The sequence below is a fragment of the Lates calcarifer genome, linkage group LG1 (genome assembly GCF_001640805.2).
Source record: "Lates calcarifer isolate ASB-BC8 linkage group LG1, TLL_Latcal_v3, whole genome shotgun sequence".
Lineage (NCBI taxonomy): Eukaryota > Metazoa > Chordata > Actinopteri > Centropomidae > Lates > Lates calcarifer.
In genome coordinates this window covers 7,348,957-7,372,951 of record NC_066833.1, presented here as the reverse complement: position 1 = coordinate 7,372,951, position 23,995 = coordinate 7,348,957, and the positions used below count along the sequence as shown (strand labels likewise).

The window sequence follows — 23,995 nt, the reverse complement described above, 5'->3', positions numbered from 1 at the left end:
TACAATCAATTTTTCTGTCTCTGAGCATAGAAATCCTCATCAACTGCTATACTTTTCACTTACATCCACTGTAAATTGGATCCATGTAATAAAGAGAATCAGTGACTCACAATGGCCTTGATCTGAATCTATCTCATCAGTGGACTTCACAGAGGGGGTGAAGAAACTAACCACTGCATGACCTGCACATTTCTGTTGATTTTTCAGTATTTTTGCAGTTAGAGTTAGTTTCTTAATATTTTCTATATTAGATTATTATTAACAATAAATACATCAGCTGTGTGGTACAAAGTACAACTTCATAGCAAATACAGTTAACAAGAAAGATGATGAGAAATTTATCTTAGTCAGGGTAATCTCAGAAGAAGTTTATTCTTTGGAAGAATGAGTAGCAGCCACAAGAGTGACCACAAGAGTGATATCCTCTGTATGTCATAAACTTATCAAATGTGAAATTGATTCTTGACCGTTCAGGTTTTAAGGTCCACTACTAGCCTTTTCAAGGCTTTCAACCACATTTCACTGTTGTCATGACTAGATGAATTTTAAGTTATTATTGCAATGACTGAGTTTGCAACTTCAGTTATGTGATAACAGGTTTTAACTCCTATCTCTGTTCAAAGATGGTCTTTAGCAGGGCTGTTTTCAAGCTATATATTTTTTAAATTTGAGAATTTGAACTATATTCCTTTGACAGCTGTTTTACCAGTTACTTTGCTGATTGTGGTTTTTACAAACAAAACATAATGATCAGTTCATAAAATATGAAGCAATGTCACTACAGATTTTCTATGGGCTATTTTGGACAAAAAAAAAAAAATCTAGTTGGCAGAAAATCTTGGAACAGTGTGTGGATCATTATGCAAGAAAGAAATACAGAAATCATATTTAGTCTGTGTTCTGTGTTTTACCTGGCTGCAAGACTAAAGTTGAAGGAGAAGTTGATGGCAAAACTAAATGAAGGAAAAAATAATCAGAGGGTTTGACAAGCTTTTTTTTTTTTTGATGGCCAGTCAAACTGTCTTAGGTGGCTGGGTTGGCACTTGTTGACTAGGTCTCATGTCATCTGTTAAATCCTTGCTATAGTCCCTGGCCTTGGTCAGCTGACTGCTGGTTACTGACCTTTGACCCTTCTCATTTGGTGAAGTTTTATTTTGGTCCCTACAGACAGCTGAAGTTGACAGCTAATGTTGTTTTCAGTCTCTTGTCCACTGTCCTTGCCATTGTTGCATGTGATGTCATACACCACTCCAGCCATCAACCTGGTATATGACCACTTGTTATGACACCGTAGTTCTCTCTGAGACACCTAAGAAATCTCCATCCACAAAAATCTATTTTATTCTAATCTAGAATAAATAGATTGTGGTTGACTGCTCTGTGGTTTGGAGTCTTTACCAAATAACTGGAGTAAGGAATACAGGGGAAACCCTGAATGAGTCATACTGACTAAAAGATACGACCTTTTAGGCATCTGAATGAGTTGGTGTCACACAGTTTCCCTGTATACAAGGAATCTAGTTAAAGTGGCACTGTGCAAAATAAGGAAGGTGTTAAGAAAGATTAAATATATACAACTTTAACACTGTACTATTTTGATTTAGAAAAATACATGCATTTTTTCAAAGACTTACACATATAGAGAATATATGTGACTATAATATCCCGTATGACTACCTGCTTTCTGAGTCATCCTACTACTTACAGTCCGCTTTGACCCTTCATCCCACTCCCCAGTCAGGTTTGCGGCTGTGAGCGTAACAACGACACTATTGTACAACTGGGGAAGCTGCTGCTCCTCTGCAACTAACGGACCTCCTGCTCTTGCTTAACATCAAATAAGTAAAATCCTAACTTAGACTTCTAGATGCAAAAACACTCATCTGGATGAAATTTTTGTCTTGGTTGGAATTTTTCTCATGAACTGAAGTCTGTGGAGGCCCACTGCCGCTCCTTAAGTAGCAAGTTCAGGTTTTGTGGTGGAATATTAACTTTAAATCGGGTATAAGAGCATAAATGATCGAGGTTTTACATTCGTGCCCTCAGAGAAGAGAGCAGAGCGGAGTGGGACGGACTTGGATGTGAGTCAGGAGCTCCCGATGCAGCAGTAGCTAAAGATTCAAATTCTCACCAGCAACATGACAAAGGTAAATACATGCAATGTTTGTGGAACATAATCGGAATTGTTCAGGCTGCTTGGTTGTTTGGTTGTTTAAAAGGTTTTTAAAACCATTTAAATCCACCGTGGAAAAAAGAAAAACAATTGCGCCGAGTATAGTCAGAACATACGCGTGGATACATGGGAACGCAGGGCGCTTCAAATGTGTGTAAAAGAGAATTTAAAGTGTTTTCGTTCTCTAAGTCAAACTTCAGACGCCTGTTACAGCGTTAGAGAGTTATTTGCTCCGCTGACCAGTTCTCACTGAACCGTTACGTTAAATCCCTAGTGAGATGATGTAACAGACGCATCATCTCCAACAGCAAACCATAAGACTGATTTTTGGAGAAATTTGGTGCCAGAAGTACTTCTGATAAACTTCTTGAAGACAGCTATCATATCCTTTAAAGAGTAATTTAACCCACTTAAAACACAAACAAACGTTTTTTTTTTTTTTTTTTCAAAAATGATGCCTAGAGGTATCTATGCAGAATCTATGCACTTTTGTTTTTATTAGCCCATGTTTTGGCATATCTGACTGAGAGAGAGGGACACTGACTGACAAAACGAAACTTCAGGGTCCATTTAGCAGCTGTTGTAGAACTATGATCATATCACATGATCCTCATCGGGAAAAGGAGTTTTTACTAATTGTCTTTCATAGAACATTTTCATTTTATTTCCAAACTGTTTACATTCACCTCCACTTTAATGGATCATAGAGACAAAACGAAGACAACTACAGCGTAAGTGCTGTATGTGAGAATACATTTCTTGATCATGGAACTATGGAAGTGACCCTTAACATGAGTACTAGCAGCAATAAGGATGCACTGATCCAACTTTTTTTTTTTTTTTTTTTTTGTATGCTTGTACTAAGTACAGATCCAATTCCAGTGCTCTGTTTCTTTTAAAAATCAGTATATTTCACTGTGTGCAACTCACAGGACTTTTATACAGGGTAACATGAGGCCAGTGATTGCTGCTGTGGCATCTCACAGGTTGAATGATAGAGAAAATACTGACAAAGTGTATTTAATGTGGATTGATAACCAGCACCAGTTGGCACTAATGCTAGATCAGCGCTGATCAAGTCTTATAAGTGAGACCATTCAGGTGAAGGACTGTTCTCTTTAAAGATTTAATCTATTTATAAGTATAATTTATCCTTCTAAACTATACCTTAGCTGCAGCATAAAATTGCATAAAATTAAAATACACATACAAAGTACTTCTGCAATGCATCTCTACAACAACCACAAAAGATAAAACAAATGAAAACTCTCTACTATCTCATGAGTGATTGACTAACTGGAGGTGTGCATCTACTACATTCCTCCCATTCTGTGGCAAAATATTGATCAAACCTTGGTTAGAAAAGGTGAAACCATTGATATAATAAGGAAGTTTTTGTTTAAATTTGTCTAAGAGAGAAGAGATAAGACCAAGAATTATGGATTTACTGTCAGAGGGGTTGTTTAATTACTGTATGATGTTTTTTGAAACGTGTGGATTCTCATCCAGTGAACAGACTTTGCCTCTTTTAGAAATTGTGTGGGACCAACTATCCAACCAGCATCTGCTTCATAGTAGTGAATGAGTTCTGTGAACGCTTCTCTTACTATGGCATGAAAGGTATGTAAACGTTCTTTCTGTACAACACATGGCATACTATGGGTATGGGATGTTCATCACACATTTGAACGAGCCAAAAATATTTGATCCTCTTTGACATAGTGCCTACAGGTACAGGTGTCTTATATTTCAAGCAAGAGGGAAATACATTTTTTGAATAATTTATTCAACAAAAATATAGTACTAAATCTCATATTTTTCTGTGGAAAAAGTAAGTACACCCCTAGCCTCAGAAGCTACTGCTGCCCTCTTCAGCAGAAATAACTTCTTGTAGGTGTTTTTTTTTTTTTTTTTTTTGCATAACTGTTCACTAGTCTCTGACATTGGCTTGCTGAAATGTTTGACCACTCTTCCATGCAAAACTCCTTCAGTTGCAAGATATTTGAGGGTTTTCTTACATGTACCTCTCACAATCCCCCCACAACATTTCAATGGGATTCAAATCTGGGCCTTGCCTAAGCCATCCCATAAACCACCATTTCTTCTTTATGCTGGTGTGCTTAGGCTCCTTTTTCCCATGAAAGGTCCACTTCCTGTTCAAATGCTTCTTTAGGACAGATAGCTTCACATTATCTTCAAGTACTTTTTGATGTGATGCAGAATTCAAAGATGAATCATTGACTGCAAGCTGCCCAGTCCCTGAAGCAATGAAGTCACCCCACACCATAATATTTCCACCACCATGCTTCACAGTTGATGAGCCTCTTATCAGTTTATCTACAGATATTTTTTGAGGAATCATTATTTATATGTTAAAAAATACATTAAAAAAATACAGCATATAGCATTGAGCATATGTTTTGAAAATGCATTTTGTTAAAAACTTTAGTCCAAGATGATAGAAAAAGATTTCCACACACTTAGATCCATGCAGTGTTTTCACTTTATTTGTGAACTACACACTCAACAATGAGCAGACAGGCAAAGATACACAGTCACCTTCTAATCATTGGCAGTATGCACTACACCTGTGTCACCCCTGGTGATTTGGAGAGGGGTGGAGCACAGTAAATATAGTAAAACATTACAAAACATCATTACAAAACAATAGAAAAAGCACCTCATACTGACAATATTCATATATAATTCCATCACATTAACAATGAGGCTTTAAAAGCTTTAGATCATAATATATCAGTGATATCCAGATTATCACTGATATAAAAAGCTATGGAGGAATATCAGGCATAGGCCATCATAAACCACAGACCTCAAGATTCTATGACAATAACAAAAACAATGTTAGATTATAACATTAACTCATATCAAAATCCTCATTGAGGCTTATAGGTTGAAGTGTGTCTAAAGTGTGAATCCAACATAGCTCCCTTTGACATAATTTTCTTTCTATAGCTCTTCCTCTTGGTAGTATAATGTGTTCAATGCCCTGAAAAGAGGAAGTTGGGTGTGAGATTGAATTGAAATGACGGGCAACAGGATAGTTCACATCATTGCGTCTGATGGAGCTCTTATGTTTGCTGATCCTTTAATTTAGCAAACAGATAAGGAAGAAATTATTAGTCCCGCTATGAAAATTTCATTCAATTTTCATTGTATTCAAGTGCTGTTAAACAGAGCAAAGAAATTTTACATTATTTTACTTTGCACACAGAAACAAAATTATTCCACAAAAACCAAAATCTACCAGGGTCAAAATTATTAGCCCCCCTGATGCTAATAGTCAATTGTGTATCCTTTTTGCTGGATAACAGCCTGCAGTTGTTTGTTGTAGTTTTCAACAAGTCTCTGACCTGAGGAATCCCAGCCCATTCTTTGGCAAATCTCTCAAGCTCCTCCAGATTTGATGGCCTTCTGGCATGGACCTTTGTCTTCAGTTCACCCCACAGATTTTCATTGGGATTCATGTCAGGGCTTTCTGCAGGCCAGTCAATAACATTCACTTTGGTCTTCTGGAGGTAGCTCTTCACCAGGAGCAATGTATGTTTTGGGTCGTCGTCATGTTAGAAGACAAAACAATGACCCAGACCCAGTTTTGCTGCTGACTGCTTAAGGTTTTCTTTCAAATTCTTCACATACCCTTCTTTCTTCATGATTCCTTCCAGTTTGACGAGATTCCCAGTTCCGGATGCACTGAAGCATCCCCACAGCATAATACTTCCACCACCATGTTTCACTGTGGGGATGGTGTTCTTTGGGTTATACGCCTCTCCCTTCTTTCTCCAAACATAAGCAATGTCTCTATGGCCAATGAGCTCTAGTTTCATCTCATCTGACCAAAGGACATGCTTCCAGTATGGAGAAATGGAGAAAGATTATGCATAATCTTTCTCCAGGTTGTCCTTAGTATATTTCAGTCTGGCTTGAAGGTGTCTCTTCTGCAGAAGTGTTTTTCTTCTGCAACCTGCAAATTGTCTACTTTGAGACTACAGTTCCCGATTTGGCTAAGTCATTTATTAGTGTCTTGGCAGTTGTTGTGGGTCTTTAGACAAATCTCTCACTAGTTTTCTTTCCAGGGTCTTTGAAATCTTTGGCTTCCTACCTCTGCCAGACTTGTTCTGTACTGTGTGGCTCTCTTTGAATTTCCTGATGATACTTCTCACTCCAGTTCTTGACACTTGACACGTGAAACTGGAAACGCTGTGATATATCCTTCTCCTGCTTTGTGAGCATCAACAATTCTTTTCATCAAGTCTAAACTGATTTCTTTTGTTTTTGACATGATGCTTTCTCAAGTGACAGTGAAACTCTTACTGAAGTTTTTATATTGTGTGTAAATTGGGAGATAACCCTCAGTTTTAACTTGATTTTACAAGCTTTAAGCATTACAAAGTTAAAGCACATCATTGCACAACAGTGGTTTGCGCTATGGCTCAATAAAAAGGTCAGTTCCTAAGGGGCTAATAATATTGACCCTGGTAATTTTTGTTTTTTCTGAATAGTTGTTATTGTGTGTAATAGAAATAATTTGTGCTTTCTAAAGAAACTAGTATGTTTAGAAATGCTATGTTGAAATTCCTTGCTCTGTTAAAAAAGCACTTGGGGAAATTTTGATAAAACTTTCAAATTTCGGGGGGGGGATCCTTAACTGCAGATGTAGTTTTCCTTATATAAATCTTATCACATGGACATTTTAATAAATAAATAACATTCTCTGTGCTGTGATATAGCCCTTGTATTGTGGCACTGGGCACAGTTGCTGCATGTATAATTCCCATCTTTTAAAGGGGCTGAAAGAGTCTGTTTTGCATCTGCCATGATGTTTGCCCACTCAAGCTTGTTGCGTATATTAGGCCCGGGGGGGATCCTTGAATTGCCGTGCTAATACTGGGTCAGAGATCAAATTGGGACAAGATTTTAGAATAGTATTTTTGAGGATATGGGCCTGAGGGGTGCATGTAGTAATACAGGAGATGGAGTAAGTTTGATCTTTTTGGACACTTTTTTGTAGAAGATCATAATTGAATTTTGAAAAAACAGCTTGGTAAGCCTCATCAATACACTGTAAAGAGTAGATTTTTTCATTGTAACAGCTTTATCAATGAATTCCTCATTAGAATAACAAAGGCACCGAAGTCTATAGAACTGCCTCTTAACTAAGCCATATTTCAGAGCGCTAAGGTGAGCGCTACTGCCTAGAAGGAATGTATGCCTATCTGTTATCTTTGAAACAGAGTAATGATGAGGCTCCTATTGTAGTATTCAATCCACATGTCTAAGAAAGACCATATATTCACTGTGCTCCACCCCTCTCCAAATCACCAGGGGTGACACAGGTGTAGTGCATACTGCCAGTGATTAGGAGGTGACTGTGTTCTTTGCCTGTCTGCTTATCGTTCAGTTGTGTATGCTCTGATGAAGGTCTGACAGCCTGAAAGCTCACAAATGAAATGAAAACACTGCATGGATCTAAGTCATCTTGGATTTTTTCCAGCACATTAAAAAAGAAGAATTGCCTGGGTTGACTAAAATTTGTAACTTGAAACCACACCTGTAAATGCAATCTAAAACACTCAGTGTGGTCAGTGTGACCACTGTTGTTGATTGAACTTTATGTTTTATATTCAATACACATGTTGTTTTGGAGTTCAGTGAACATATGATCCAACTTATACAAATTGTCAGAGCAGAAACTTATTATTAATGTCATTATCAGTTCAGTGATTAATTGTCTTGTTTATAAAAAAGTCAGAAAATAGTGAAAAATGCTCAGTCAGTTGTTCCTAGAGCCAGAGGTGATGTCTTTAGGAAGTTTTTGTTTTGTACAACCAACAGTCAAGTCATATTTGTCATCAAATGGAAATATTCCATATTGTTGTGCATCATTGTATACACGTTCCCCCCAAAATTCCACCTGACAAATTTGGTATCTTTGAAAACTTCCTGAGTATAAAATAAATTTAACGCACTGACAGGATAGAGTGGATACAGTTTATGTCTTTATTTGTGTTTATTTATTCATTATTAATTTATTTCAGTAGCTTTTCATCGGTCCAGGTTATGGGATGGATACCAGAATGGAGGCTCTAATAATCATTTTACCAGCATACAATGAATTATGGGATTCTGGGGGTTTCATTGATACATTTGAACAGTACTCAAATTTAAGGAAACCATTGCTGCATTTCTCAGCTACATTTAGAAGAGACTTTGGAATCGGACAGGTGTCCATCCCCTGCACTAGGTCACTGCTCATGCTTGTTTGTCTGTTCATAGCGGTGCTGACCCTCTATTTCCTCACCTACCTCCACTGGGACAAAGACCTCTCCACTGCTGTCTACCATGCCTTCAGCGGTCCTCTGCTATTTCACACCCATACTGGGAGCTCTCATCGCTGACTCCTGGCTTGGAAAATTCAAGTGAGTCCCCATCTCTCTCATTCCCAGATGAATTGAGGGGTCAGTTCATCCAAAATCACCAAATAGTGGTATTCCATCCATCCATTATCTATACTGCTTATCCATTAATGGTCGCAGGGGGGCTGGAGCCTCTAAATAGTGGTATTAAAATGTGCAAATAGTTTTACTATCGTGCAATTTTTGAGATATGTGTCTCTATCACCCCAATCCAAGTGAGGTGATGATTTCAGTTTGCAATCTATCATTAGCCCTTTAACCTGGGAATTTGTCTAAACAATACCACCTATTAGTGGAGAGGAATCACTCTGACGACATACACACAAATTGTATAATAATAGGAGTGCAACTCTGAATGTACATAATCACGGTTTGCTCCCAACAGGACCATCATCTACCTTTCCATTGTCTATGTGATCGGCCATGTGGTCAAGTCGGTTGGGGCCATTCCCACTGTGGGAAACAGCAATGTGCACATGTAAGTTATCTGGAGCTGATTTCAGTCATTTTGATCAGACACAATCATGGCACAGTGCTAATAGACAGAAGAGAAAGAGGTGTTTATTGTTACTTTGAGCCATTTCCTTTCACTTTGAATTACTCAGCATATTGCATAGATGTGGTGGATTAGTGTCTGACTACAACCAGTAATTATTTTAATTACAAATTCATCTACTATTTTTTTTTTTTTTGATGAATTGGTTAGTCTTTAAATGTCAGATAACAATGAAAAATGCACATCACAAATTCCCAAAACCCATGGTGAATAGTCTAAAACCCAAATATAGTCAATCTACAATAAAAAAGAAAATGCAAAAAATCCTTACATTTGAGTCAGCTAATGTTTTGCAATTTTGGTTGATATTTAACTTATTAACTTCAACAAATTGATCATTGTTGTTGTTGTTAGTGAAGTATCTGCAGACCAACTAATCAACAGACTGACTTAAAAAAAAAAAGAAAAGTTAAAGTTTCTTTTTTAATTCTGTTTAATTAATAAATAGTTTAATTTCCACACGCATTAAGTCTGTTTTTGTATTGCAGTACTCTGTCCATGGTAGGTCTGATACTCATAGCCTTCGGGACCGGAGGAATCAAACCCTGTGTGGCAGCATTTGGAGGAGACCAATTTGACGAGGAGCATGTAAGGCTCTTTACTTTGAAGACATGAAAGTGGGGCAGCTAACACTGTTTGTGTTGTCTTTGAAGGACAAAGTGAGAAAAGTGCTCTTTGAAAGGAGTCAGTGAATGTCATTTAAAAAGAAAAAAGTCATTTTCAAAGGTCCATTTGATGGTAGTAGAAGACTTCACCAAGGGGTCACAGAGTAAAAAATGTTGTCAACTTAAGTGTTACTCTCAATAAAACAACCCTCCTGTAATTTGATACATGTTTATTGGAATAATACAAAACAGTGCTTTGAATAGTGGTGTGGGAAACCCCATGTGTGTATTGGCTCTCACAAAAAAATACACTTGAGTAATTATATGGTTCCCTTTTACTTAAAACCTGCATTAATCAGCATTTTGCACAGTAAATTACAGGAAAACAGTAAATTAAAAGTAAAAATAAAGGAGTATTTTTTCAGTGATGATATAGTGCCATTACACATGTATGTCAACTGTTTCACCTTTAGAGAGCTTTTCAGCCTTTTTTTTTAGCTCATTGTTTTGGTTTTTTGGCACATTTATCTCATCTCATCAATCTTATGAATGATGAATAATAATGTTTCTCTGTATATGCTGAATTTGAAAGAGGTAATTGTTTGCAAACACTTCAGCCATATACATTACATAAATTGTTACTGTCTATCTGTCAGCTTGTTCTTTTGTCTCTTAGTGGCCAAAAATGGATGCAGCTTTAATTTAGAATAGAACCCCTAAAAATGGCTATAAAAATGGGTTACACAAAATTGCATGGTCACTAGATTTGCTTGGGATCCATTATCCATAACTTTACATGGTATTCACAGTTTTCATATAATGATATTTCAAAACTATTCTGAAATCCTAATAGTGACCTACATGTTGCAAAATATAGTATTTGCCAAAAAATCTGGCAAAAAAAAACAAAACAATGTTTCTCCTGATTATTTTGTTGATCACCTCCAGGTCAGTGAGAGGCAGAAATTCTTCTCCATTTTCTACATGTCAATCAATGCTGGGAGCCTCTTGTCAACTGTGATTACCCCCATATTGAGAGGTGAGAATTCACAGTCTTGGTGTTCAACACATGAACCTAATGAAGTCCACTATGTGACTAACATTACTGTGTTGATGCTGGTAATGCTGGATTTGCTCCTGCAGGTGATGTGCAGTGTTTTGGTGGTGATTGCTATGCTCTGGCCTTTGGGGTTCCTGCAGCTCTGATGATTGTGGCTTTAGGTGAGTCTTCATCCACCTGCAACATCCAGTCAGATTTAATTCACATCTAGTAGTGAAAGTTTAGGCTGTGACTGCATAACATTCTCCTTTCCACAGCCTGATTTGCACAGAGTAAGACCATTAACTGATAATGAGATTCAACAATGTTGTCAGTCCCCACATTGGTCCAGTCTGAAATATCTCAATAACTACTTCATGGATTACCATTCCCAAATTTAGATGTTCATGAGCCCCAGAGGATGAAGACACAGACTTAAAGACAAATAAGGGTAAAAATATACATCTTTAAAACAGTACTGAGGTTCCTACTAATCTGTGACAATATGTCTTGATAATGATCCAGCCAATATCAGCTAATATTGTCTGCTTTGTTGATTATATCAGTGGAGTTCTGCTACTTTCCCATCAGTGTCCCAGACCAAAGCAATTAAACCCCAGTTAAACTGTAGCTGCTGGTGCTGGTAAGTGGTCAAGATCTGATTACTGTGAATGCATGCAAGCTGTATGGATGTGAAATGCAATTCTGCGACCAAAGAACATTTTTTTCCTAGGAAAAATGTAAAACAAATATTAAAGCATTAAATAAATAAATACACCATTACCAATGTAATGCCCCAATTGTAATATTCTAAGTATCAATGTTCAAGTTCACTGTCACATTTTAGAATCTCATGCTGTGATCTGCAAGTTGAGAACATGTTGTACAATATGAACAGTATGTGATCATGGCCCCAGCCACATACATCCTCCTGACAGCCAGTTGTCTCTGCCTTTCAATCCCCATCACCTCTGATCCTTTTGTGATTCATGCTTGGTTGACCGCTCACAGTGAAAACAAAGAGCACTTTCAATACTGGAGAGGTCATGGACAGATCGCAGTGAGGGTGAGACAAAATAGGGGCTTCACTGTTAGAGGCTTGGAGTGTGTTAACAACATGTTGAACATGAATTTATTACCCTGAACCATTTCATAGGCCACTGTAAGTGGGCAAAAGCATCTTTAAAAGGTAAACTACTGTTAGATTCTACTCTTTGGTCTGTAGTGTACCTCATCTCAATTTGTAGATTTATTGCTGCACTCCACTAATGTTAGGCAAATTGTTTGCACAGCTGAGCCATTTTCAACATAAACAGTTTTCTTCTGTCCTCTGATTCCAATCTAACCCTTCATCCATCTTATGCAGTTGTGTTCATTGCTGGCAGCGGGCTATACAAGAGGAATCCTCCACAGGGAAACATCCTGTTGGAAGTCTGCAACTGCATTGGAGTGAGTCATCTCCCAGTTGTCCCAGTTGCATCAGATGATTTATTAATGTATTTACTGTCAAGAATAATTTTGTGCTGTAATAAAGGTATGAAGTTTAAACACTGGTTCTGCTTCTGTTTCTGTCTCTATTATTGGCTTTTGGTCTGCAGTTTGCCATCAAAAACCGCTGGAGGAGCACAAAGTATGACCCTCAGAGGAAGCATTGGTTGGACTGGGCTGAGGAGAAGTACTCGGTAACAAAGGATTCCTACTATTAACTCCTCTATACAAGGATTTGTATCTGAGAGTCTTCTCCGAGGATTGCATTGAAAAAGTCAAAAGAGTGTTTGTGATTTCAGTGGATCAATAATCCCTCTAGTCTGTGGCTTTGTTTGTTAACAGAAGCGTCTGATCCAGGAGATTAAGATGGTGCTGCGGGTTTTGGTGCTTTACATCCCACTTCCAATGTTCTGGGCTCTGTTTGATCAGCAGGTATGAGAAGACAAAAGACTTGAGCTGCCACAACAAGACCTTGTTTTTTTTAATGAATAGCCTTCCCTCCCTCATATCTATAACTGAGTGTGTGATGATGATGGATGATGATGCGTATTAAGGTATCTTCTTCTTATAGAAATGACATGCTAAAAACAAAGCATAGACTGTTTCACTTCACATCACAACATAATCCAAAATCTAATACCAGCAGAATCAATGAAGATTGGAAACTTAGACTTAAGTGTAATTTATACAGCAAACGTAGTCTGTAATTTTGACTAAACAAATAAATTCTCATGACTTTTAATTTTATTTCTGCTTAAATCCTTCTTGACGTACATCTAACTTCTCAGTTAGCACAAAGTCAAGGTCTTGTATAATACCTCTCTTACACAATCTCATAACTATCTGTTATCTTCTCCTCTAGCCAAAGCTCAACACAACCATCTGATTATGGAAAACCCCAAAGCTACATTCAACATTCTTGAATTTCATTCCTCCACAACTCATTTTTCATTTAAAATGACTGCCAGAAAAACAAACCCACATCTTATATATTTTCATCATTAGTCTCTCCAGGAAATCAAATCTACTTGATTAACGGTCAGTGTTTTTCTTTATTGCAGGGTTCCCGCTGGACGCTTCAAGCCACAAGGATGAACATGGCTTTTGTAAGAGTTTCCTTACATGAAATAACAGTGGTGTCAAAATTTTCAAAAACTGATAACGTCTTTTTTACAATGCACTTTGACATCAGTGGGTAGGTTGTTGTATTTGTCTGATTGCACAAGCTGTCTAGTAAAAGGTATCTTCAGTTTTATAGGATGTTGTTACAATTTGTCTTTTTATTTCAGTAAATTCCATTGTTTATGACCTTTATAAATCATGCACTCAGGTTTAGATTTATAACGTTTAAAGTTTAAGTGGCTGTCCTGTTAAGTTGAAATCATGTTTTATTGCAGGGAGAGTCCTTCATTATTAAGCCAGACCAAATGCAGGTAAGCGTAGCTCTATCTGGTCTCAATGGAATCAAGTCTGTTGTACAGTTACTCTGATTTTCCATAACCAATAATATATGACAAGATGTCCCAAAATAAGAAAATAAGAAATGAGGTAGATTCCAGCTCATCCCTCATATTCCCCCCTTGTCTGACAGTATCCAATACATTATGTATCAGCTTGTTCCAACTCTGAATTGAAACTTCATGATGAGGTTCAAACTTCATTCATGTAGCTTTCAATTGTGGCATATGACAACTAATCATATCAGTTTTTAGGTACCATGGAATTGTGGAAGCATTTTCTCAGTATTTTTTGGGCCACTTAAAGGACTAAAAAAAAAAACTCTGCTTGCCTGTGAGTGCAATCTCTGTGCTGTAACCTGTCCAGTTACCAAAGGCAGCAAAGATGCTGCGATGAAGCCAGCAACCATTTTTTAAAGTGTGTGTGTGGTTCAGTTTAACTCCTACTTTCATTGATTAAACTACTTACCAGAACTACACTGCACTGTGTAAGTATTTGGATGGTGACTCATCCAAAATCCAATGTCCTAGAGTACAGAGTTAAAAAAAAAAAGAAAAAAAAAAAGTAATAGCTCTGTTGACAAGTTCCTCTGTTGACAAGTTGACAAAATATATATTGGATGTCTACAATAATGGATATCTACTACTTTACACAAAAATTAAAGATGCCTTCTATGGAATGGCAGATTATGTTTTCTTCATTCATTTATAAGACACTCTTTTTGAAAAGACTGGAATTTATGCCTTATGTATGTGGGCGCAGCAATGTCCTAAAAAATAGCTTAAAGCTTAAGGTTAAAGGCTGACTTAAGCTTTGAATTGAGGCTGTTTACATCCACATCAGCTATCTTTATACACAGTCAAACTGGACAAGATAAAATACATTTAAATAAAGGCATCATGTGTAATCGTTGATATCGTTGAATTCATATGGTCAGTAGTACTTGTGTTATGTGATTGATCAGTCAAGTGTATATATTTACCAGAGTAATTTTCTAGCTTCAAATCTAGTGTGGTAAAGTACAACATAATGTGTCACTGTCCAAATACCTAGTGTATAATAGATTAACACTTAAAATGAAAGACTTTCATTTCAACCAGAAACATGTATTTTCCATGTTTGTGATAAACACACACCAGTATCTCATGTAATGAATTAAAGATGACCATGTTTGACAAGTGATGCAGGCATTCTCATGAAAACACTTTTACAGCTGTTTATCACAGCCATCTTGCCATCTTTTTACTATTCTTTTTTAAAAGAATCTTGTTAGTCTCTTTATTCATGTGTAACTCCGGCCTTTATGATTTTATGAGTTTTAGTGATCTTTTACAGAGGCAATGAAATGCTAGTTTTTCCCTTCCTGTAGATGTTGAATGCTCTGCTGATCCTTGTCTTTGTGCCCATCTTTGACCTCATCATATATCCGCTTGTTGGCCTCTGCAGAATCAACATCACGTGAGTAGAAGTGTGTTGCTTTAGATACTCCCATATTTATTACAGAGATGAGCATTCAAGAAGCATCTTAAACTGGGAAAATGAGCCAGGTAACCTTTCATTTATATACCAGGGATATGCCTCAGGAATGAAAATAGTTAAATGAAAGAAATGACCATGTGCAGCTCTTTTCTTTATTATCCAGGGATCATCGTAGCTTACTGCAAAATACAAAGTTTGATTTGTAGAATAAATTATCACCTTTCTGCACTTATCTTTCAGGAAAGGGGAGCTGTAACTACTTTCAGATGTACAAATGTGGTTTCACATGTAAAAATAGCACAGAGCTGTATTTTCAGAAGAGCTCAAGTTGTAAATGACACATTTGCAATAAATGGCACAATGTCAGTGTCTTAGTCAGTTTTAGGCAGTCTCCTATCAGACAGTGAGGACGCTGATGTGGAAATCACTCTTTTGATTTATAAAGTGATAAGGCTTGACTTTCAGAACAATAAACACACACTGGGCTTACAGTCGTGTATAGGTGTATAAAAAGTGTTGACTGTTTGTGACTGACTCTCTCTGCCTTTAGGCCTCTAAGAAAAATGGCCACAGGGATGATTTTTGCTGCACTGGCCTTTGGAGCAGCCACACTGGTGGAGGTGAATGTTGTGGTACGTATCAGCAGCAATTATCAACAATTTTGCCTCCTTTTACAAAAATAAAGAGACATTCACCAAAACCCTTGCTTACTCACACGTACCATTACCTGCATGCATGCAAACCCAGGAAAAAAAACATGAAAATACTTGCACACAGACTAGTTTAAATAAATCCAGAGTTCTTATTTATTGTGGAAGAACTAGAATTCTTTAATGCAGGTTTTCAGTTCTGGAAGAGATCATAATTGACCAATATGTCCTGGAAAACACTGAGCTGTCCTTACGGTGAGATTGTTATATAAACTGTCACAAACCTTCAAATTTATTTTTGAACTTGTCTCTCATACTATAGCAGTTGGCAAATGCGACCTCTCTTCAGGATGTAAATTTGTCTTCATGAGGTAAATTTTAAATTATGTGGCCAGCTTGCAGTTGTGTACTGTAGCTGGAGGTCATGGTTGGTCAGTCGGTCCACCACTTTTAGTCCAACAACTATTAGATAGATTGCCAATAAAAGTTTGAAATTTTGACATTCATGCCTCCCTCAGGATGATTGCTAATTATTGCTGATTATCTGACTTTACCTTTAACACCATGATTTTTGGTATTTTATTACGACAACTACAAATTGGATTACTATTAAATTTGTTGTAGACATTCATGGTGCCCAGAGGAAGAGATGTAAAAATTACCCACTTACCCCCTTACCTCTCATTTCACGCCGTCAAAATATCTGAAAAACTAATAACAATCTCATCAGCCTCAGCTTCTTTAGTAAGCCAAATGACAGCATGTTAACAGGCTTAACCAAGACAGTAAACATACCTCCTTAATGTCAACATGCAAGTATTGTTATTGTGTGTATAATATTATTTTGATCCCTGTTGAAATGAGATGTCTCAAGATATATGTATATTCTTCGGAGTAATGTGTATGGTAACAACAGCCTCAAACCTCTCCTTTAAGTTGTATTTTAATGCTATGAATATTTCCAAAAAAGTGAGAGCTATGTGATTCTGTGTGTTCTTTGATATTTATCAGTATGGTGCTATAATTTTCTTCTCCATCTGCTAGAAAACAGTGGTAGATCCGGCACCTGCAGAGCAGTGTCTCCTGCAGGCCTTGAACCTGGCAAGTGGTAATGTTGATGTGAAGATCCCTGACAGCAAGCTGTTCCCAGAACCGATCCAGTACCTTCAGGTAATCGGCTGGATGCAGGGCATCTATAGGGTTTTTTTCTTTGCTTTTGCATTTAAAGCACAAGTCAGGAGTGTGTTTATCACTGCCTTCACTCAATAGTATTAACTTTATTTAACCACTGAGATTGAAAATGTGGTGTGTCCTTGCTAAGAAAGTAAACACAATAATTAACAAGGTACACAAAAGCCGGAGTATGGATGTATATTGGTCATTGGTCATTATGAATGTGGTGTTTGAGACATCTAAAACTGGCTTTGTCTGTCTTAAAAGTTTGTATTTACATTTTAATGAAAGCCAAGCTAAAGCTGTGTTTACCAACTACTGTCAGAGCTGGCTAATTCTGTAATACATTTTTAAGTTAAAAGCTCAACAGAGACAAGAATGTCTATCTTCTAATATTTACAGATGTATTCTCTCAGATTTTTCAAAGGTTTTATGAAGAGCTTGAACATTAACTCTCTGGTCTCTCTGTGTCAGGACCCTCCTAAATATGAAAGGGTTCTATTGGGGGCATCCAGCAAGAATCTGACGATTCAAGTCACCTTCAATGGAACGACCTCAGAGTGTAACCAGACATTTCAACAACAAAAGGCCTATAGTCTCATTTTCTACCATGAATCTACTAGAATCAAGTGCAAACTTGTGAGTGCCTCTGAAAATTGGTTCCATTTTTTTTTTTTTTTTACAATGGCATAAACTATTTATGACTAAATAAGCAACAGTTAAAGTTAGTTTTGAAAAGAATGTCCTTGGGTGCTATATATGAAGAGTTTAAAAGTCCTAAACTCAGCTAATCTAATTCATCAGGCCTATGTGGTTGTGACTGAATCAGATTTGACAGTCTTCCTTGCAGTTATTACTATTATTTAAGTGTCTGTGTTGATGAGTGCTGACTGTAAAGTCAAAATATTTGCAAGAACTAATATTTAAAAATTCAAAGAACAACACAAATGAGTTAAAAAGAAAACAGAAACTGATGTTATTGACAGATCCCTCCTCGACATTGCTGTATTTATTTATCACCCAGGTTGATGATGTCATAAAGAAAAACGAAGATGGGAATCCTCTCCTGAGGTAAAAGATGTTTAATGTTAGAGTTTAAGACTTATTTTTACACCTACACTGTAAAGCGTTTAAATATAATTTGGCTTCAAAATAAAACTTTCCTTGAAAGTCAACTAACTTGATCAATTGGTTATGTTTGTTTGACCATGAATTCTTATAATTAAAATTCAACAGGTTCCTCAACGCAGAGCGAGAAGCAATAAACCTAACTGTTGGAGATGTGACTTTCCCCGTGCCCGCTGGTTACGCCATGTCTGTGAACAAGACAGTAGAACGAGGAGAGTGAGTACAATTGGAAGGGGGGGTGGGGCATGACATGAAAATCTTGTGAACTGATGGATGAAGTTCAGGAGACTTAAATGTCTTAAGCAGATATATTAATTGAAGCCTGTCCAGGGATCCTTACACATCCACTCGTGTGAGGACTCCGTTAGGTAACAAATCTTAAACATCAGATCAGGTTTTACCTAAATTATGTTGTATATTCCTTAAACACTGTTCAAGAAATTAAGGGAACACTTAATCATCACAGTATAACACCAAGTCAGTTGAACTTCAGGGATATAAATCAGTCCATTTAGGAAGCACAAGTGATTGTGAATCAATTTCTTCTCCTTTGGTACAAATGAAAGTGAAAACAGGTGCAATGGAGAGGCAAAAGCAAGACAAAAAGGGAATATTTTTGCATCTAGTAGCCACAGACAATTCCTCTCTCCTTATCCTTCCTGACTGATTCTTGTCTAGTTTTGTTCTCTGCTAGTGTCCTTGTCACTACTGATAGCATGAGGTGGGTCGCTGTGTCTCCCAGCTCAAGAGCATGGAAGAGATACCAGGAGATCAGCCATTAAATGAGGAGAGCTTGACAATGCCATAGAAGGGCATCAAGCCAGTAGCAGGACTGGTATCTGCTCCTTTATGCAAGGAGGAGCAGGAGGAGCACTGCCAGAGCCCTACAAAATGAACTCCAACAGACTACTGGTTTGCATGTTTCTGACCAAACTGTCAGAAACATACTCCATGAGGGTGGCATGAAGGCCATACATCCTTTAGTGTGACCTGTGGTCATAGCCCAGCACTATGCAGCTCACTTGACATTCTCCAGAGAACACCAGAATTGGCAGGTCTGCTGTTGGCACTCTTTACAAATGAGAGTGGGTTCACTCTGAGCACGTGACAGATGTGAAAGAGATGGAGATGCTGTGAAAGTAATGTTGCCTGTAGAATTACCAATTTGGCGGTGAGTCAGTGATGGTCTGGAGAGGCATATCCATGGAGGGTTGTGCAGACATCCATGTCATAGCCAAGGGTACCCATGACTGCTGTTAGATACTGGGATGAAATCTTCAGAGTGATTGTCAGACTTTACGCTGGTGCAGTGGGCCGTGGGTTCCTCCTGGTGCAGGGCAATGCCTGGCCTCATGTAACAAGAGTGTGTAGGCTGTTCCTGGATGATGAAGGCACTGATGCCACTGGGTGGACCTCACATTCCTGTGACCTAAATCCAATTGAGCACCTAAGGGACATCATGTATCAATGCAACCAATGCTGCCAAGTACTGTCACAGACTGTCCAAGGAGCTCACTGATGCCCTGATCCGGGTCTGGGAGGACATCCCCACAGACTCGTCAGGAGCATTGAATAATTCTTTCATCAAGATCCAATGTGTGATTTAAGTGTTAATTTTTTGAGCATTGTACTTCTGTCCTACATTGGGGGCCTAGTTTATCATATCTTCTCCTACATGTAAATGGTCTGTACCACAGCCTTGGTTGCTATGGCAGCTGCCAATGGGGATTGGGCAGATGGACATTATCAGCTATGCTAGAAATAAACAAATGAACTACGGTTTCCTAGTAAATGACAGGGAATGGCCTGTGGAGACACATGGCCTAATACTACATAGAGACCTAAAGACCTAATGAATAATAAATGACAAATACCTAATACATGAATAAATAAAATGTTTCTTATAAAAGAAATATTAGAGGTGCTATATTATGTATTTTAAAAATATTTTTTCATAGTAATGTGGAAGGAGCTGCTGGTAAAAAAGTCACAGGTAATTATTACTGACCTGTGAAGCACCCTTATGCTCTGCAAAGCTTTTACTTAAGATGTCTTTTACATCATTGTATTGGTTTTCAAGCCCACAATCTTATTGTTTTGTTGCACTCTCAGTGCTCTCATAGTATTGTTTTCGGGCCACAGCAGGCAGCTGTTTTCAGTGAGAATGCTCTAAAAACTCACTACCTGCCCAGCACCAAACAGTGCATATACACATTTTTTGAATCAACATACTCAAATGAATTGCATGATATACTGTAAGTAAGTAAATAAGATTATGTTCCAAGGCTGGATTTTTAGTAATTTGCATTAATACAAATGTCAGTGTGATTTTGATTGAGGTTTTCATACATAAAGAATCTGGGGGCACTGGTTTCAATTTGGCTCTCCATAGTTCTGAAAGATTTAAGAAAAACCCAATTCAGCTTAATTTAAATAATTGATTTTCTGTGCAATATTACTTTTTAATTCAATGTAGATGGTTACATAACTAGTCAAATAAAGTTTTTGTTCTTTTCTAATTTATGTCATCCTTCATGTGTCTCCTGCCCCTGGGTAGATATTCAGATGTCAGTTGCACCCCACAGTCAGAGAAGTGCTCTCATCTTAACCTGGGCCTGCTGGACTTTGGAGCTTCCTATACCATCATACTCATTGATGTGAGGATGCTTGCCATGCAAATACCATTTTATACAAAGACTTAAAAAGTAAGCCACACTCATGAGACCATCTATGTGTGCTTTGTCAGGAATCAGGTAAAACTGTGGCTCATAAGATTGAGGATGTGAAAGCCAACAACGTGCACATTGCCTGGCAAATCCCCCAGTACGTGCTCATAACTGCTGGAGAGGTCATGTTCTCCATTACAGGCCTGGAGTTCTCCTACTCACAGGTTTGTCATTATACTACTCACTAACTTGAAATGGGGTGATGACTTTGCAGTCTCTGTTGCTTGTGAAAATCATTTTCACATCTTGAACTTCTAATAGTTGTAGTGATATGTTTACTGTCCTCAATCAGTACTAGGCAAGGCTTTTATAATGAATTCCAGCATCCACCCTGTTTCACAGAAAAAAAGGTTTCAAAACATCCATAAATATTTAGCAAACTGTTACTGCTGCATAATTTACATTTCCACAGTCCATTTGCATTATCACTATGTTCCAAACATTAACATTCTCCCCAAAATATGACTAAATACTGCAACATAATTTAATCAGAAAAAGAGTGTGTAGATCATACTGAAGAACAGCATTATGCTACTGGAGTAGTAATTTTAAATGTTTCTATTGACATTTTGGTACCTTGTTTCACCATGAAACTTGGATGCTGTTGGAATCCATTATAACTGCCATAAATCCTGACTACGCTTGCTTTTTTTTTAAACCATTAAAACCAACAAGGACCGAGTATTTGAAGGGTAGTTTTTAAACATCCCATGGAATCAGTAGTTAATCAGTAGTGTCTGTTCTGTCAGATTAAACTACAATTCTCTCCATAACATATTACTTGTTGGTTCAGCCATAAAATTGGTTAATATCCCATCCCCCAACATCCTGTAACACAAAGAAATATTTTCTGTCACATTTAGGAAGCAATGATCCCATTTCATGGAACCATTAAAGATTTGTATGACCCAAAGGTTTCTTCTTCTGTCCATTCTATCACTGGATCTCTCTTCCCTTCAGGCCCCAGCCAACATGAAGTCAGTCTTGCAGGCCTGGCTGGCTGCTCACTGTCGCATTTGGGAACGTGATAGTGCTGATTGTGGCTGAGGGGGCAGGACTTGAACAGGTAGGACTTCATGGGGTAATGTGAGAGACATTAAAACCTCTGATTTACGCATATGTTTACCTGGAGTCAGGTAAACATATGCATAAATCATAATTAAGGACTTTTTTATGGAATACTTTTAAGTCTGAAATATTACTTAATGTTGTGAATGCTTAGCTCGTGTAGCTGTAAACTCTTTTAATGTGTCAGTTCCACTAAATTTTTGGACATTCACAACACTGAAAAATTGCATTTGTAACAGTAATCAGCAATGTCTTTCCAGATCCAGTTATCTGGTTGCTCTGTAAATAGTTCCTGTCATTAAATGTGAATTTTCTAAATGCCATTATTCAGTGCTATGAGCACTGCAAACAAAAACCTGGATAGGGGTAAGTAAGAAAGAATGCTTTATTTTTTGTAATTTGGGTAAAAAACTTCCATTTGCTTTTCTGATGATCAGGGTGGAGATTATAACTCTAAGCTTTTTAATCACTATTGCTTATCACCACTAAGTCATCAAGTTAAAATGTGTCATTCTATAAAACACATTTTTATTACTTTGCCTTTAATATAACTCACATCTTCACCTAAAACCTTTTTATTATAAAATGTAACTAGTATTTTACATAAGAGTTCAACAAACCTCAACAGTGAACTGAATCTTTCTCCACCAGACAGTTCATAGGCTAACTCTATTTGCTCCCATAGTGGAAAGAGTTCCTGCTGTTTGCTGGCCTGCTGTTGGGCGTCTCTGTCATCTTCTCCATCATGGCCTACTTCTACACCTATGTTGACCCTGATCAGCTGGACAAGATTTACCGGGAGGATTCAGGGAAGGAGGAAGATGATGATGACAATATGAAGAAAAAATCTAATGACATACACCTGAACAAAATAGGGAAGAGCACCAGATTATAATCATGCCATATTGCATATGCCATCATCTTTGCTGTAGTGGATTAGATTTAGCTACAAAAGGTTAAGTATTGGATTAGTTTGACAAGCAGTATATCCAGCATTTGTTTGTGACATAATTTTAATATATTCTGTGAAACCTTTAACACTACACACACTACTACTATAACACTACATGAAATAGTGTTTAAAAGAGGCAAAATACAGTGTGATTCCTCACACCATGATCAATAGGTTTATTTCAAATGAATGTCTTATATGCTGTATATATTTGTCACATATTAACTCCATGTCAAATTCTATATTTTCTATGATGCTAAGTAATACAACAGAACATGTTGGAGATATAGATAAAATTACATTGTGTTCCCATAACAATTTTATACCAATGGACAATAATTACTAGTGGTTATGAGCCTATAACTGAAAATCCAGCATATGTAACATTACTGCTAACCATTTTCCTTAGCATACTGTAAGTTTTCTGATATAAAGGGAGCTATTAGAACACAGAAATCAGTGATATGTATATTCAATGCACATATTTTCTTTATTTACTTTATTGATTCTTTAGTTGCAAACAGGGATTGTTATGAAAGCTTCTTGAGTCAACAATTTATAGTTGTATCAGGCAGCAACATTTTAGTGTAGGTAAGAGCCAAATTCATGTTCAGGTTTTTTATTATCTATCTTCTGGTTTGATTTTCTGAAAAAACAAAGCTTGTCATCACCAAAACTCTGATGTAATAGAGTCAACAGGGTTTATTACCAAGAAAACCAGTACTTTCAACTTCATTGTCATAAAGTACTTCAAAATAACAACTGGATGCTCATTTTTACATGTCACAGTTAAGAAAAGCACAGGTGTACATAATAAAATTATTGATGCCTGAATTCCATTCAAATGCTTCAGAGACCTGGTTTTGTTTATACTTGTTCACTGTCACACTGTCATGCTTTACTGGAAGACTTGAACAGAACTCACAGCTGTGCTTTTCCTGTTATGAGTGGTCAAAATGTCTGCTATGAAAATGGCCTACTGAAATAAATAGTATGTAATCAGTTGTTTGTGCTAAAACATGCAAAACCAACTATAATAATCCCGTAAAAGTACTTGATAGAAACC

General features: G+C 37.3%; 1 protein-coding gene across 1 annotated transcript; it reads left to right on the top strand.

Annotated features, from left to right (window-relative positions):
* The first annotated feature begins 1,914 nt into the window (after positions 1-1,914).
* Positions 1,915-23,768, top strand: slc15a2 (solute carrier family 15 member 2). The gene is given in 24 exon segments (XM_018696526.2): positions 1,915-2,147; positions 3,706-3,793; positions 8,468-8,547; positions 8,549-8,610; positions 8,993-9,085; positions 9,652-9,751; positions 10,717-10,807; positions 10,912-10,989; positions 12,174-12,256; positions 12,406-12,489; positions 12,638-12,727; positions 13,357-13,401; positions 13,693-13,728; positions 15,123-15,211; positions 15,783-15,864; positions 16,927-17,052; positions 17,530-17,694; positions 18,080-18,126; positions 18,292-18,399; positions 20,741-20,840; positions 20,930-21,073; positions 21,870-21,902; positions 21,904-21,975; positions 22,663-23,768. Coding segments are annotated over 24 exon segments (2,115 nt in total). The 5' UTR covers positions 1,915-2,138; the 3' UTR covers positions 22,873-23,768.
* The last annotated feature ends 227 nt before the right edge of the window (positions 23,769-23,995 follow it).